At 40.7% G+C, this 13,234-nt stretch overlaps 1 protein-coding gene across 11 annotated transcripts in view; it reads right to left on the bottom strand.

Moving 5' to 3' along the window:
- Positions 1–13,234, bottom strand: part of MAPKAP1 (MAPK associated protein 1) — a 232,978-nt gene that overhangs the window by 175,148 nt on the left and 44,596 nt on the right. For all 11 annotated transcript variants that reach the window (XM_019970850.2, XM_019970851.2, XM_019970845.2 and 8 more), the window contains one exon: positions 11,322–11,470. In XM_019970850.2, the coding sequence (XP_019826409.1) occupies positions 11,322–11,470 (149 nt within the window). The remainder of the gene's footprint in view (positions 1–11,321; positions 11,471–13,234) is intronic.

The following is a 13,234-nucleotide window of genomic DNA, read 5'->3' on the forward strand; positions in this document are numbered from 1 at the left end:
TCGCTGCACCGCAATTTGATTACTATAACCATACTTTTTAACTGCTGTCAGGAAAGACAGCGCCTTATACAAACATCTGCCGGAACACATGCCTGCGTTCTCCAGCACCAGCCCTAAATCACGCTCTGGTGATGAATCTTTATCTGACACTAATACTTTTTAACTTCATACAGACAATTAAAATGAATTGTAGCTAAATGCACATATAACAAATCAATTTAATCTTTGGTTGCATAGGAGCGTATTTTGCAAATTTCCTAAATTTACTTTCTTACATGTATCTTGGTCTAGGTTTTAAAACTTCAATTTAACAGAAAGGAGTGGATATATTAATAAAAATGCTGCTCCTATGATACTGCCATATAGTTGTAAGCCTCAAAGAGTAATGACATTTGAAATTTATCACTGCCATTTTTTAAAAGTCCGCATTTATGTGTGGAGAGTGCCAAGCTGGGCTTCATTAAACAGTGACCAAACTTGCCCTCTAGGTATTAATACAATCAAAATTCAGACAAACTCACCTAGGATAACAAACTGGATGAATGTCGTTGCTGCCTCCCAACTTCAGTCTTCCTTACAGGCCTATACTACAGCACCTATCACATTTAACACTACAGTTCATGGGTCTGTTCCTCTGCTCAGTCGTATGCACCTGCGGTCATGGACCACTGCCACAGTCCCCAGCTCAGGGCACAATCCTGACTGCGAAACATGCTTCCTCACATGTTGGCTACATGGGCACTCTTATCTTCAAATTCCTCTATGGTCGTTAGCCCTGTCTTATCAGTGCCTAGCACACAGCCAGTATGTAATAAACATTTGAAATGAACCAGTACAATCTGAATGCTTAGTAAATAATTTGTTGGATGGATAGATGAATGGATGGATGGATGAATGAACCCACTCTGCTTACTAAGAAGATCAGTGGAAAGAAAACAGCATTTGTGGGACACACACTGGATTTGTGACTTCCCTGGTGGCTCAGCTGGTAAAGAATCCGCCTGCAATGTGGGAGACCTGGATTTGATCTCTGGGTTGGGAAGATCCCCTGGAGAAGGGAATGGCTACCCTCTCCATTATTCTGCCTGGAGAATTCCATGGAATGTATAGTCTATAGAGTCGCAAAGAGTCGGACACAATTGACCAACTTTCACTTTCACTAGATTTGATGTGTAAAGCAATTCCCTCCTTCCTCAGCCCCAATATCTCATTATTTCTTTATTACATGTGAGAAAATCGAGGCTTACAAAATGCAGTAACTCACCAAACAGACACAACTGATAAGAGCTAAACCAGTGTATCAGATTCCAAGTCTACTGGTAAAGGGAAAATTATTTTGTTTTTAAATTTTGAAAAATTTCAGATATTAACAATACTGTGTTTCCTCCACAAAGATGACTGTAAAAGACTCTAAGAAAGAAAGTTGTGGTACTGGAATAAGGTACTGAAATACCAGTCTTGCCATATACTAGTGGGGTCTCCTTGAGCAAGTCACTTTCCCTTTCTGAGCCTCAGTTTATTCATTTCTAAAATGGAGATAAAACTACCTCTACCACAATTTTGTTATGATCAACTAAAAGAGGAAAGTAGCAACATGTATGTAGATGGTCAACTATTCAAGAGTTCAAGTTTTCCTTATTTCTTTTCCATTTATAACCTTCTACATATCACTGATGTCAATCACCTCCAATCACAAAACTGCTGCTGCTAAGTCACTTTAGTTGTGTCTGACTCTGTGCGACCCCATAGACAGCAGCCCATCAGGCTCCCCCGTCCCTGGGATTCTCCAGGCAAGAACACTGGAGTGGGTTGCCATTTCCTTCTCCAATGCATGAAAGTGAAAAGTGAAAGTGAAGTCGCTCAGTCGTGTCTGACTCTTAGTGACCCCATGGACTGCAGCCTTCCAGGCTCCTCCATCCATGGGATTTTCCAGGCAGGAGTACTGGAGTGGGATGCCATTGCCTTCTCCGATCACAAAACTATGGAACCTTAAAGCCAAAAAGAAATCCAGCGATCATCTAAACCAAGTTCCTCATTCTAAACATGCAGAAACTGGGGCTTTGTTAGAGATGGGAGGTGACCTGTCACAGAGTCCACAGTATGGCCAGGGCTAAAACATCTTCTGTGTCTGTGTTCTTTCCACCACATGGTCTCAGGAAACCTGAGAACCTGGAACTCAGGTTTCCATTTTATAAGTATGAATGCCATTAAGAATGAAAATAAAAATCTCTAAGAATTAGAACACCTAGATTCCATGCCCAAGTGGGTGACCCTAGGCTGTCACTCAATATTTATGGATAGTTGTCTTCAACATAATAAAATCAAGGCCTAGCACTTGGAGCGACAAGAAAATCTCTACACTGCAAATTACGCAGAGCAAGTTGCCCCCAATAAGAAAGCTCAGTATAAAACCCCACTGTCTGCAGTCCCACCACACCTATAAAACAGATTGTCTCCCATGCTTTTACTGCGATCTCAGTGTTTGCTATTCATTCCAACCAGATTTCATCTGCTAATCTGGTATTTAATTAGCCAGGAAGAGGGTAGGACCACAACAGTAATCTTATTATAGCAAAAATATGACCATGTTTTACCTCTTACTCCCCTAATCTCCAAGAATTACAATCAATATATTTTCTTAAAGGACACCTGACATCTGCCTCATTTAAAATTATTATCTCATTTTCTCCTCTGAAGGGCCTGACGAGCTGGATTAGGCATCTGAAAGTACAGCCCTATCTCAGAGAAGGTGACTGACTTCTAGGGCAATTTCTCAGCCAAAGTACCAAAGCTGGCTGTGAAGTGGAAACAGAGAAGAGGCTCCTGGCTCCTAGCCCGTGCTCATCCCAGACCCTGTCTCGGATGCCTCCAATATAAGCCTAACAAGCAGGGTATACCCTATCCCCTCCAAAAAAGAATATGTGTAGTGTCTTTAAGGACATGGTAACAGGCTGTGACGTGTTGTCAAACCAGCTCACGACGGTAACTTCTGCAGCATCTGCAGCCCTCTTTCAGTGCTTCCTAATTCAGAGATGGTATCTATTCAGTTCCTCAAGCCAGAATCTGATCAAGAAATCATCCTTGAAACTCCTTTCTCCTATGTTCCCTGACATATCGTCAACCCATCATCAAGCCCTATCACTTTTACCTACTAAGTACCTCTTGCAGTCATCCACTCCTCCATCACCAATAAGTAAGCCCACGTTACCATTTCTCTTACCTGGACCACTGCCAAAAATGTCTTGATTGGTCTCTCAAGCCTCACAAACCCTTCTCCAGTGTGTTCTCTTCATCAGAGCTTCAGGGATCTTTTCAAAACACAAACCTTGTGACTCTCCCTCCTCATTTAACTGGTTCAAGGCTCTCCTATATTCTCAGGCTGCAGAGGACACCCCTACAGCCATACATGGTAGAACCAGCCCCTGCAGCTTCCCCCTGCACCACAATACCTCAGTCCTGGGCTCCAGCACACAGCCTTCTAGTTTCCCAAATCTCCAAGCCGCACCCCCCACCCCCGCCACTTGCCTCAGATCCTCTGAAAGTCCTTTCTCCTCTCCCTTCACCTAGCTAGTTCTTACTCTGCCTTCAACTCTCAGGTTGAGTCACCTTCACAGAGATAACCATCCCTGACAGCCTAGACGAGGTCAGATGCCCCTATGAAAACCCTCCTAAAGCCTCCAGTATCTCTCCTGGAACTTGGTAACTAATTAGTTGTGACTAGCAGAGACGGTCGGAGAAGGCAATGGCACCCCACTCCAGTACTCTTGCCTGGAAAATCCCATGGACGGAGGAGCCTGGTAGGCTGCAGTCCAGGGCGTCGCTAAGAGTCAGACACAACTGAGCGACTAACTTCCCTTTCACTTTTCACTTTCATGCGCTGGAGAAGGAAATGGCAACCCACTCCAATGTTCTTGCCTGGAGAATCCCAGGGATGGGGGAGCCTGGTGGGCGGCCATCTATGGGGTCGCAAAGAGTCGGACACGACTGAAGCAACTTAGCAGCAGAGGCAGCAGAGACATTATTTTGTCAACCAAAGACCATCTAGTCAAGGCTATGGTTTTTCCAGTAGTCATGTATGGATGTGAGAGTTGGACCATAAAGAAAGCTGAGTGCAAAAGAATTGATGCTTTTGAACTGTGGTGTTGGAGAAGACTCTTGAGAGTCCCTGGACTGCAAGGAGATCCAACCAGCCCATCCTAAAGGAGATCAGTCCTGGGTGTTCATTGAAAGGACTGATGTTGAAGCTGAAACTCCAATCCTTTGGCCACCTGATGTGAAGAGCTGACTCATTTGAAAAGACCCTAATGCTGGGAAAGATTGAGGGCAGGAGGAGAAGGGGATGACAGAGGATGAGATGATTGGATGGCATCACCAACTCAATGGACATGGGTTTGGGTGGACTCCAGGAGTTGGTGATGGACAGGGAGGCCTGGCATGCTGGGGTTCATGGGGTCGCAAAGAGTCAGACACGACTGAGAGACTGAACTAAACTGATATTATGACTGTGGGGCTTCCTTGGTGGCTCAGGGGTAAAGAATCCGCTCACCATTGTAGGAGATGCGTGTTCGATCCCTGGGTCGGAAAGATTCCCCTGGAGAAGGAAATGGCAACCCACTCCAGTATTCTTGCCTGGGAAATCCCATGAACAGAGGAGCCTGGTGGGCTACATTCCATGGGGTCACAAAAGAGACACGATTTAGTGACTAAACAATACTATGACTGCAATTTTGCACTTAGTTTGGTGATTATTTATATAACATCTATCTTCCTGCCAAGAGAGGAAGCTTCATGAAGTCAGAAACCAGGTCTGTTTTGACTCAGTACTGTATCCAGATTTTACTTAACAGTGCCTGGTATGTAGCAGACTCTCATTAAATAGGAAGTAAATAAACGGCAATGTGGTCAAAGGAAGCCAATACATCTTCCAGCACTGACCACATACACTACGTACGCATTTATAATTCTCATTAAATCCTCACAACAGCATTTTCTGATAAGTATCATGAAACTTATTTTATAGATATGAAAACAGGCTTAAAGAAGGTAAAGCGGTCTGCCCAGGATCGCAGAGCAAGTAAATAGCCAAGTGAGAATTCTAACCCAAGCCTGACAAACATGCTCTTATCATTGCAAAATTCTGCCTTCCTTTGAAAAGTCTGAGTTGATGGTGAATTCCACCTCTGATGGGAATTTCTAGAGGATGGCTCTAAAATTAGAGGAAGCCTCCGGACTGGTGAGACACAGAACAAACTGCAGAAATGAGGCCGGGACAGAAAGCTCAGAGTGGAATAAGCTACTTTTAAGAACTCAGCCTTGAGAATTTAACTGCAGAAGAGGATCCTGAAAACACTTTCTTTTGTTATAAGATTCTTATTTAATTCATTGTGAACACCACCCAGACAAAAATCCCAAAGCCTCCGCTGGAGATTTCCAGGTAAGGCTGAGCCACAGGAAGAGCACTGCATTCGTACAACTGCAGGGGGAAATAATCGCAGGAAAAGATATTTTTAAATTAATGAATTTGGTCCTTTTCTTGGTATACCACGGTGTGTGAATAAGTAGTAAATATCTAATAAATCTTGCTTTAGAAATAGAACAGACCAATAAAAACTGGTCTATGAAAAGGAAGGCTAGCAAAATACAACCACAGGGAGAAGTTGCCAAATGTTGGGGCTTTACTCTCCCTTATTTAAAAAGGTATGTTTCATGAAGCCAATGGAAGAGAGAGACAAATAGCTCCTAATTCAAACAACAGAGTTACCTCAGATTGTCTGTCTCTCTCTCTTGAGATCTGCCTCGTAATAGGCACTAAGCCAAGTGAACCCCCGAAGCACTCTTATTGAAAGGAAGGAGGGAAATGAGATCGACAGAGCCAACTCCATTCTCAGCCACCTCCTCTGGTGGGGAGGACGGGGTGGCTGGCTAACTTTAGTGGGGAGGGAGGTTGGTCAGAAGAAAGAAGCAAGGTCAAAGGGCAGAAGGCCCTTAGGCTCAAGGCCATGTCTCAGCTCAGGCAGCAATAAGCAAAAGCTGCTGTCCAGAAACATAATCAGCACTTGGAAGTCCAGGTTATCATTTTTTGGAAAGAGATCCTGAAGCTAAAGTAGCTTACCATATAAGAGGGGGCTGTTTCCAGGGTAACAGAGAAGGAGCATTTTCCTCAGAAAGGCAATTTGCCTTTCCAAGACGGCGATTCGCTGGCCTTTTGTCTGCAACAGTTTTCAGTCCCTTCGCACTTTCTGCAAAGTTTTAAATGACTTTTCTGTGAAGAGAGCTACTTAATGCCAATGATTGTAGAAAACATTTGTTCATAATTATCCAGACATAGACTGGAACAATGCTGAAACAAGAGCAGCATGCAAAAATGTATTTAAGGACTATCATCCCAAAATGCTGCTAAAAGCTATTAACCAGTATGTGTTAATTGCCACAGCATTCATATTAATTTTCACTTCAGGCTCGACATTGTGGAATATTTCCCCTGATACATTTTAAACAAAGTTTAATTTAAGGAACTGCTTCTATCAACACTTATGAAAATTAACAGCCAAGCAATTAGCACTCATGAATTATCCCTTCCCCCATGCTCTCTGCAGCTTCCCTGTTAAAACAGTTTCTAACAGAGAAACGGTTACTTTCTAATAAGTTAACACAATCAAAGTCACAGTTGTTTATATGAATCAGAACTGGTTCTGCTTTTTAAAGTACCTGTCAAGGCAAACATCCTCCTCATACTCAGAGTGTAATTTCGCTAAGTCAAATAAGTAAGATATTTAATGTTTTAGTAAACTGCCAAGCAATACTGACATCACACTACCTTCTCACCTGATGTTTAGAAAATAGCCATTGCAGAAAGGAAAAAAAAAAAAAAGAAAGTAATTACTTGTCTTAATCTTCCTATTTCAAGTTAAAGGTCAAAACCCCACTGGACTGATTCCCTGGACTTCTACAAGCAGACCACCGTCACCCAGTCTGCTGTGAATCTTGTTTAACCATGCTAAACTCCAGGCTTGAAGAGCACATTTCCTCTCACTCTATCCTGTCAACAATCTAAAGCAAAGAAAGCAGGACTGGCCCGCACCCTATACTTTACAGAGAGAGGGGGGGCAGAAGTGAGGTGTTTGCTGGGTGCTTCCAGCATGCTGTCTCAATCCTCCAGAGAAAGACACGCCACCACCACCTCATTCCACGTACAAGGACTGCAGCTTCACGAGGTTAAGTAACCAGCCTGACGTCACACCATTAAGTGATAGAGTCAGGATTCAAACTCAAATCTTACTTCAAAATAGATCTGCTTTCCAACTAAATTATACTGCCTCTTCCTGTGCTGGGGGTTTTATCCTATTTGATGGATTCATCAGGATTGTGAGGAAGGAACTCACTTTCTTTTCCTACGTCTGAGGTTCAGTGAGATGAAAAACCTGACTACGGTCACACAGCTGATAATCAGTATTTCTTTGTTAGTAACAGTCTTGACAGGAGGTGCATATCTGAACTTCTGGAGGTCTATTGATGATGATAATATTTGTAAATACAGTTTAAACAAAACAGTGATGTCAATGTACTAGCTAAGGCTTCTCAACTAAGTGGTAAGGCATGGAATGAAAAGATACTTTTTAAAATAAGACTCCATTTTTTTTAAAAGGTGGAGAGACAGGGCAGAAACCCACATATTTAGGAATACTGAAATCAGTGCTGAATGTTCACTGCCTATCACGCCTTCATTGCCTCAGAGCAACTCCCGGTCACACCCAACATTTCCCACATTCAGGGAGATCACAAGGATCAGCACAAAAATGTTCCTATTATCTCACCTCTAAAACAGAGGTTGGTTTTGTTCATTAATCAGAGGTTCTGTTTTTAACAAGCCCAAAGACTTGAGGCAGATGGCTGAGCCTGGTTTTGCCTTGTCCAGCTAAGCATTCCTTAAAACCACTTGCAATCTGTCTTGGTCTGTTTTCAAATGATCAGTAAACAGGGTTATTAATAACCTACGAATCTAAAACAGGTCATGATAGCCCTGCCAATTTGCCAAAAAAAATAATACAAACACAGTAATGGTAGTGGTTTAATCGCTAAGTCATGTCCGACTCTTTGCAACCCCATGGACTATAATCCACCAGGCTTCTCTGTCCAGGCAAGAATACTGAAGTGATTTGCCATTTCCTTTTCCAGGGGATCTTCCCAACCCAAGGACTGAACCCGGGTCTCCTGCAGTGCAGGCACATTCTTTACTAACTGAGCTACAAGGGAAGCCAAAATCAGTAATAAACCTGATCAAAAAGCCCTTCAAAATTACCATAAAGCCTATGGCCTTCCCTCTCAACTGTATATCTTCAAGAAGTTATCAACCAACCACAATTTTAAAAAAATAAAATTATTTACCAGCTACAGGAACCAGAAACAATTTGAAAGTATTCACTTTAATTCAGCACAGTAGCTAAGAGATGCTTACCCTTGGAAGCACTAAAACCAACAACAATTCAGCTTGCACAAACTCTTAAGGATGCTTGCTTAACTCTGATGTAACTGTAAGGCCATACCAAAAACAAAATTCTTTTTTTCAAATCCAAGGCTAGTTTAATCATAAAGAGGATTTCACAGCAGTTAGTCTCTTGAGGAAATACATAATTAAGTAGTTTTTTAGCATATTTAATTAGACCCCAAACTCTTTCCTGGCCCTTTCTCTCCCCAATTATGTACCATTTGCCCAAGAGACCTAAGCAACTCAGTTAATTATGTAAATAAGGCAAAAGTTATTCCCAAGAAAAGCATTGTGAATATTTGTAAGGGGGGTTAAAACTGTACATATTTTAGTGGCTTTAACAAACCTTTGCAAAAAAAGAAGGAACTATCAAAATACATGAAAAACTCTTACATTTGAAGCAAAAACAGGGAGTGATGACAAGATGGTGAATCATTAAAACAGGACACTCATTTCACTTCTTAAATATGAGCTGAATAAAAATAAAATAATTTTAAGTTACAACAGTAACAAAAATTTAGTGCTGAACGTCAAATGATTTATGGGAAGAATCAATCTGGAAATTATTAAAGTCGACTCTCACAGAAAGGCTTTATTATCAAGGGGTTGACATGATCTTAACTCTAGAGGCAGCCATGGTGCTGTTATAACTACTACAATCCCATTATTATGCAATCACAAAATGCTAATTTCATCATTTTGAGGTGTTATTTGAATAGTCATTTTAATTTCTAGGTTACGAAAAGGCTTGACTCAAGTATAATTCTCTATTAATCATTGAGATGTCACTGAATATCATATTGATGCATTTCACAAAGATAAAAGAAAGACTAATTTAATATGTACAGTACAATATCCTTCAAATATTAGCCACTTTCATTACACATCTGCCAAATGCATCAATATTAAATAATAGATGAGAACAAGGGTTTAATTGTGTTTTAGCAATTGTAATATGTAGGATAATAAAAAAATAGCATTGTATCACAAGAAAGACTTATCGATATATAAATCTTTCTTAATCAATTGTACAATGGTGATTGGGCCATGCTCACACCCTTTGCTGATTACAAATACATTTGATATGACAAAAAACATCATGAGTTGTAAGTGTAAACACACATCTAGTAAAAATAATTCCTTTGTGACTGAGGAAATGGTTTAGTTTTCAATTCCTTCCTGGCACTTCAGAAATTAGGTATATATAACACACAGAGTTCACAACCTTCAAACAATTCCAAGTGTAAGTAATTTATAGGAGACTCTAATAGCATAATCAAAATTCTAGAATATGGTATTTTAAAAGGTCTGTGCTATTTTGTTGGCAAAGCATTACCACATATTAATTACTCCAGAATTCACTGCATCCTCAAACAATGAGATGATAGGAAACAAATAAATTCCAGCCATGTAATCTAATCCCAATAATAACGTCTCACATTTCCAAATGAATCAACTGCAGTATTTCCAAAAAAAAGTCCCCTTAAGCCCAACTCACTTGTTTCCAGAGGCTGACATTCCCGTTCCCTAGGGGACCCTTCTCTCTGCTGTATTCCACAAGCAGCAGCAGGAGATGGGGGCAGGGGCAGACTGAAGAGCAGCTCTTCACAGGATACAATCTCTAACTTACTAAAAGTGCTTTCTGATGTTTTAGGGGGAAAATTCCTGAGCAAATTAGGATTTTATGTTACTTATGCATTTTGTTTTTAGTTTCTGTTCTTCTCTGCCAGTATCAATGACCTCATGTGCCAACGGCCATATATGCTTACTTAAGGAAATGACAACCCAGCTGTTGTTGGGTATTCTTGCTTGGGAAATCCCATTGGCAGAGGAGCCTGGGGGGCCACAGTCCATTGGGTGGCAAAGGGTTGGACATGACTTAGATACTAAACAAAAAACCAGTGAAACCATGCTGAATTGTATGAGATGAAAGTGTTTCAAAGTAAAGAACATCACCATGCTCAAAGATGACAACTGAAAGAACCAGCATATAACCAGGACTTGAATATGAAAAGTGCAAACATAAGCAAAGAGTTCTATGTTTATTAATTGCAACTGTGCTGAAATAAGACAAATTGTACACAATCCCTCCAGGCAACAAGCTATCATTCAGCACCCCCACGCCACTGACAGACAGCAAACATAATGGCAATAAATAAAACAACCGACTGCTACAGTTCTGAAAGAAGCCCAGCTCAGTTTGGGACAGAGACACAGAATGTGGGAATGCAGGAGAGAGGGTGCTCACGTAGAGCTATACTCCACTTAAAACAGTGGTCCTTTTTCTAAAAGGAAAATAAACACACTTTAATTTTACAAACTGTAAATTGTCAGGACAGGAAAAAATTAAGTCATCCTGCACAGCAAGAGTCAAACGAGATTCAATAAAATACTGAAATGCAAAGCAACGTCCTAGAATTCTGAAGAGAAGCTCTAACGTCCACAATTTGTGGAGTTATAATCAAGACTCATACAAGACAATGCAAACTGCCTCCCAGAACCATTTTCAAGGCTTTCCCCACAGTTAGACCTTAATTAATCACAACCCGACTAACCCAAACCTTAGGACATAAAACAGGAACACACACATTCCTATCTCAGGACTGTTTCTGTTTTCATCCTCCCAAACATATTACTGTGGAAACCACAGTTAAGCCCATATCCAGACCTTTTCACACCCTCAGTCTTTGAAAATGTGAGAGACATCCTTTGTTTATTCTGATTCCCTTTTGAAACCTACTTAAATTTAAATCTGATAAAAATAAGAATGACAATAACAACAGTAACTCCATTCAGTCGAGGCGTTACCTGAAGGGATGCGTTCCAGTTTACTTACCTTGCCATCAAATTTGGAGTACTCGTTAAAGGGATTATTCAGCTGCAGGGGGCACTGCTCCAGGCGTACAGATAATATAGACTGCTTCCCAGAATTTGGAGGTTTCTCTTTGAGGGACTTTTTTTCAAACAGTGACTTTAACTCCTGGGCTGTGATACAAGAGGAAGATAAAAACATCTTTGTGATTACAACAGAGAGAGACGGCCTGTGTCTACCTTCCCTAAAGTCTTCCTTGGAACCTTAAGCAGGAGTATCCAAGGACATGTTCAGGTCTGATATGTGCAACAGGCCTAACATATACTGTTATGTCTGTGCACTAAACCAGCAGAACACTGAAATATACATGTAGGTCATGTTTGTCAATTTAGAAAGACGAGGGTTTAAGGAAAGGGGCAGAGGTCAGATAAATCAACAGAAGGGCTATCCTATAAGAAGAGCATTTCACAGCTGCGAGATCTAAGCTTTGGCCTGGCTTTGCCACTAACAGATGTGTGATTCTGGACTATTCACTAAACCTCTCTGGACTTGTCAAACCAGATAATCCTAAAGGACTCTCCTCCCTCTAATTTTGAAGTTCTGGTTTTTCAAGGACATGGTTCACAACTTAACCCTCTCATGGTTCCCAATGTGTACCTAGCACATAATGTGGATGACAAAGATGAAGAAGTGGAAAAGGAAAAGGAGGAAGAGTATTTATAATAACAGTAATTAACATACATTGAGGAAGCCAATTTATCTCATCTAAACCTCATAACAAACTTATGAGGTAGACACTAGCATTATCTCAATTGTGTCAGTGTGGAAACTGAAGCATAGAATAGTTTGATTAGCCCCTGGTCACACAGCCTGTAAGGAGCAGGGCTAAGATTTGCACCCCACCAAGGCTCTTAGCCATTAGGCACTAATGAACACAGTAGACCTTCAATAAATTTCACTGCATGAATCAATGAATAAAATAATGATTGAAGGAATTCAGATTAAGTTATTAAATCAAAATCTTCAGCACTTACTCATTAGTGAACCAAGACAAGTTAGTTCCATACCCTCTCAAAGATCATTTAATTCTCTATATTAATCTGAATGTCATTTAAGGTGATAGCTGGATGATAAGTACATGGGGGTTCACTGTACTTTTTATTTTTGTGATGTTCGAAATTTTCCATACTTAGAGTTTCAAATGAATCAATCTTAAAATATGCAATAACTAAATTCAATCCATTCCATTCTTGAGCACAACCAACCAGAACTGAGATTAAACATAATTCTGAAATAGTCACTTAGAACTTTTTAAAAAGGTAACAAGTTATTTTCAACAAATTAGTGGGACAACTTTATCAGAAGAGTCCCTATAGATTTATGTGGCAAACAAGGAGAAAAGGACCTGTTGCTATGAATGTATAATTAACAGATATTAATCTGTTGATTACATGTACTTACAAATTCAGAATGTGGATTAGATAGCAAAGTGACGTATTTTTTGTGTGTGAATGAATAGTATGCTAGCTTCTTGGGCCCAGAAAATTATTTAATAGGAGCATACATTTCTGAAAACCTCATGCATTTAGTGACCTGAATCAACAAGAAGGCTACTATGATTATGATATGCATGCATACAATCTGATATGTCCAGAGAGTGAACCTCCAAATCCAGCCTCCCGGGTCAGCAGAACAATGGAAAGGGAAAGGGAGAAGGCAGATGGACCTCCCAAAGGCCAGGGCAGAATGGACGAGGAAGTATGTAACTAAACACAGACCTGTACAAGGATAACACCTGCATGATACAGTCCTAAGACTGAATCATCCAGATCAACTATCTGTAATTACGATTACCAAACTAGGATCTCACCGAGCACTGTGCTGACTGAATACCTGAGCATGGAAATTACTGTACACATGTGTTCAGTCTGTGGTAA

Source organism: Bos indicus, chromosome 11 (assembly GCF_029378745.1).
Source record: "Bos indicus isolate NIAB-ARS_2022 breed Sahiwal x Tharparkar chromosome 11, NIAB-ARS_B.indTharparkar_mat_pri_1.0, whole genome shotgun sequence".
NCBI classification, from domain to species: Eukaryota; Metazoa; Chordata; class Mammalia; order Artiodactyla; family Bovidae; genus Bos; species Bos indicus.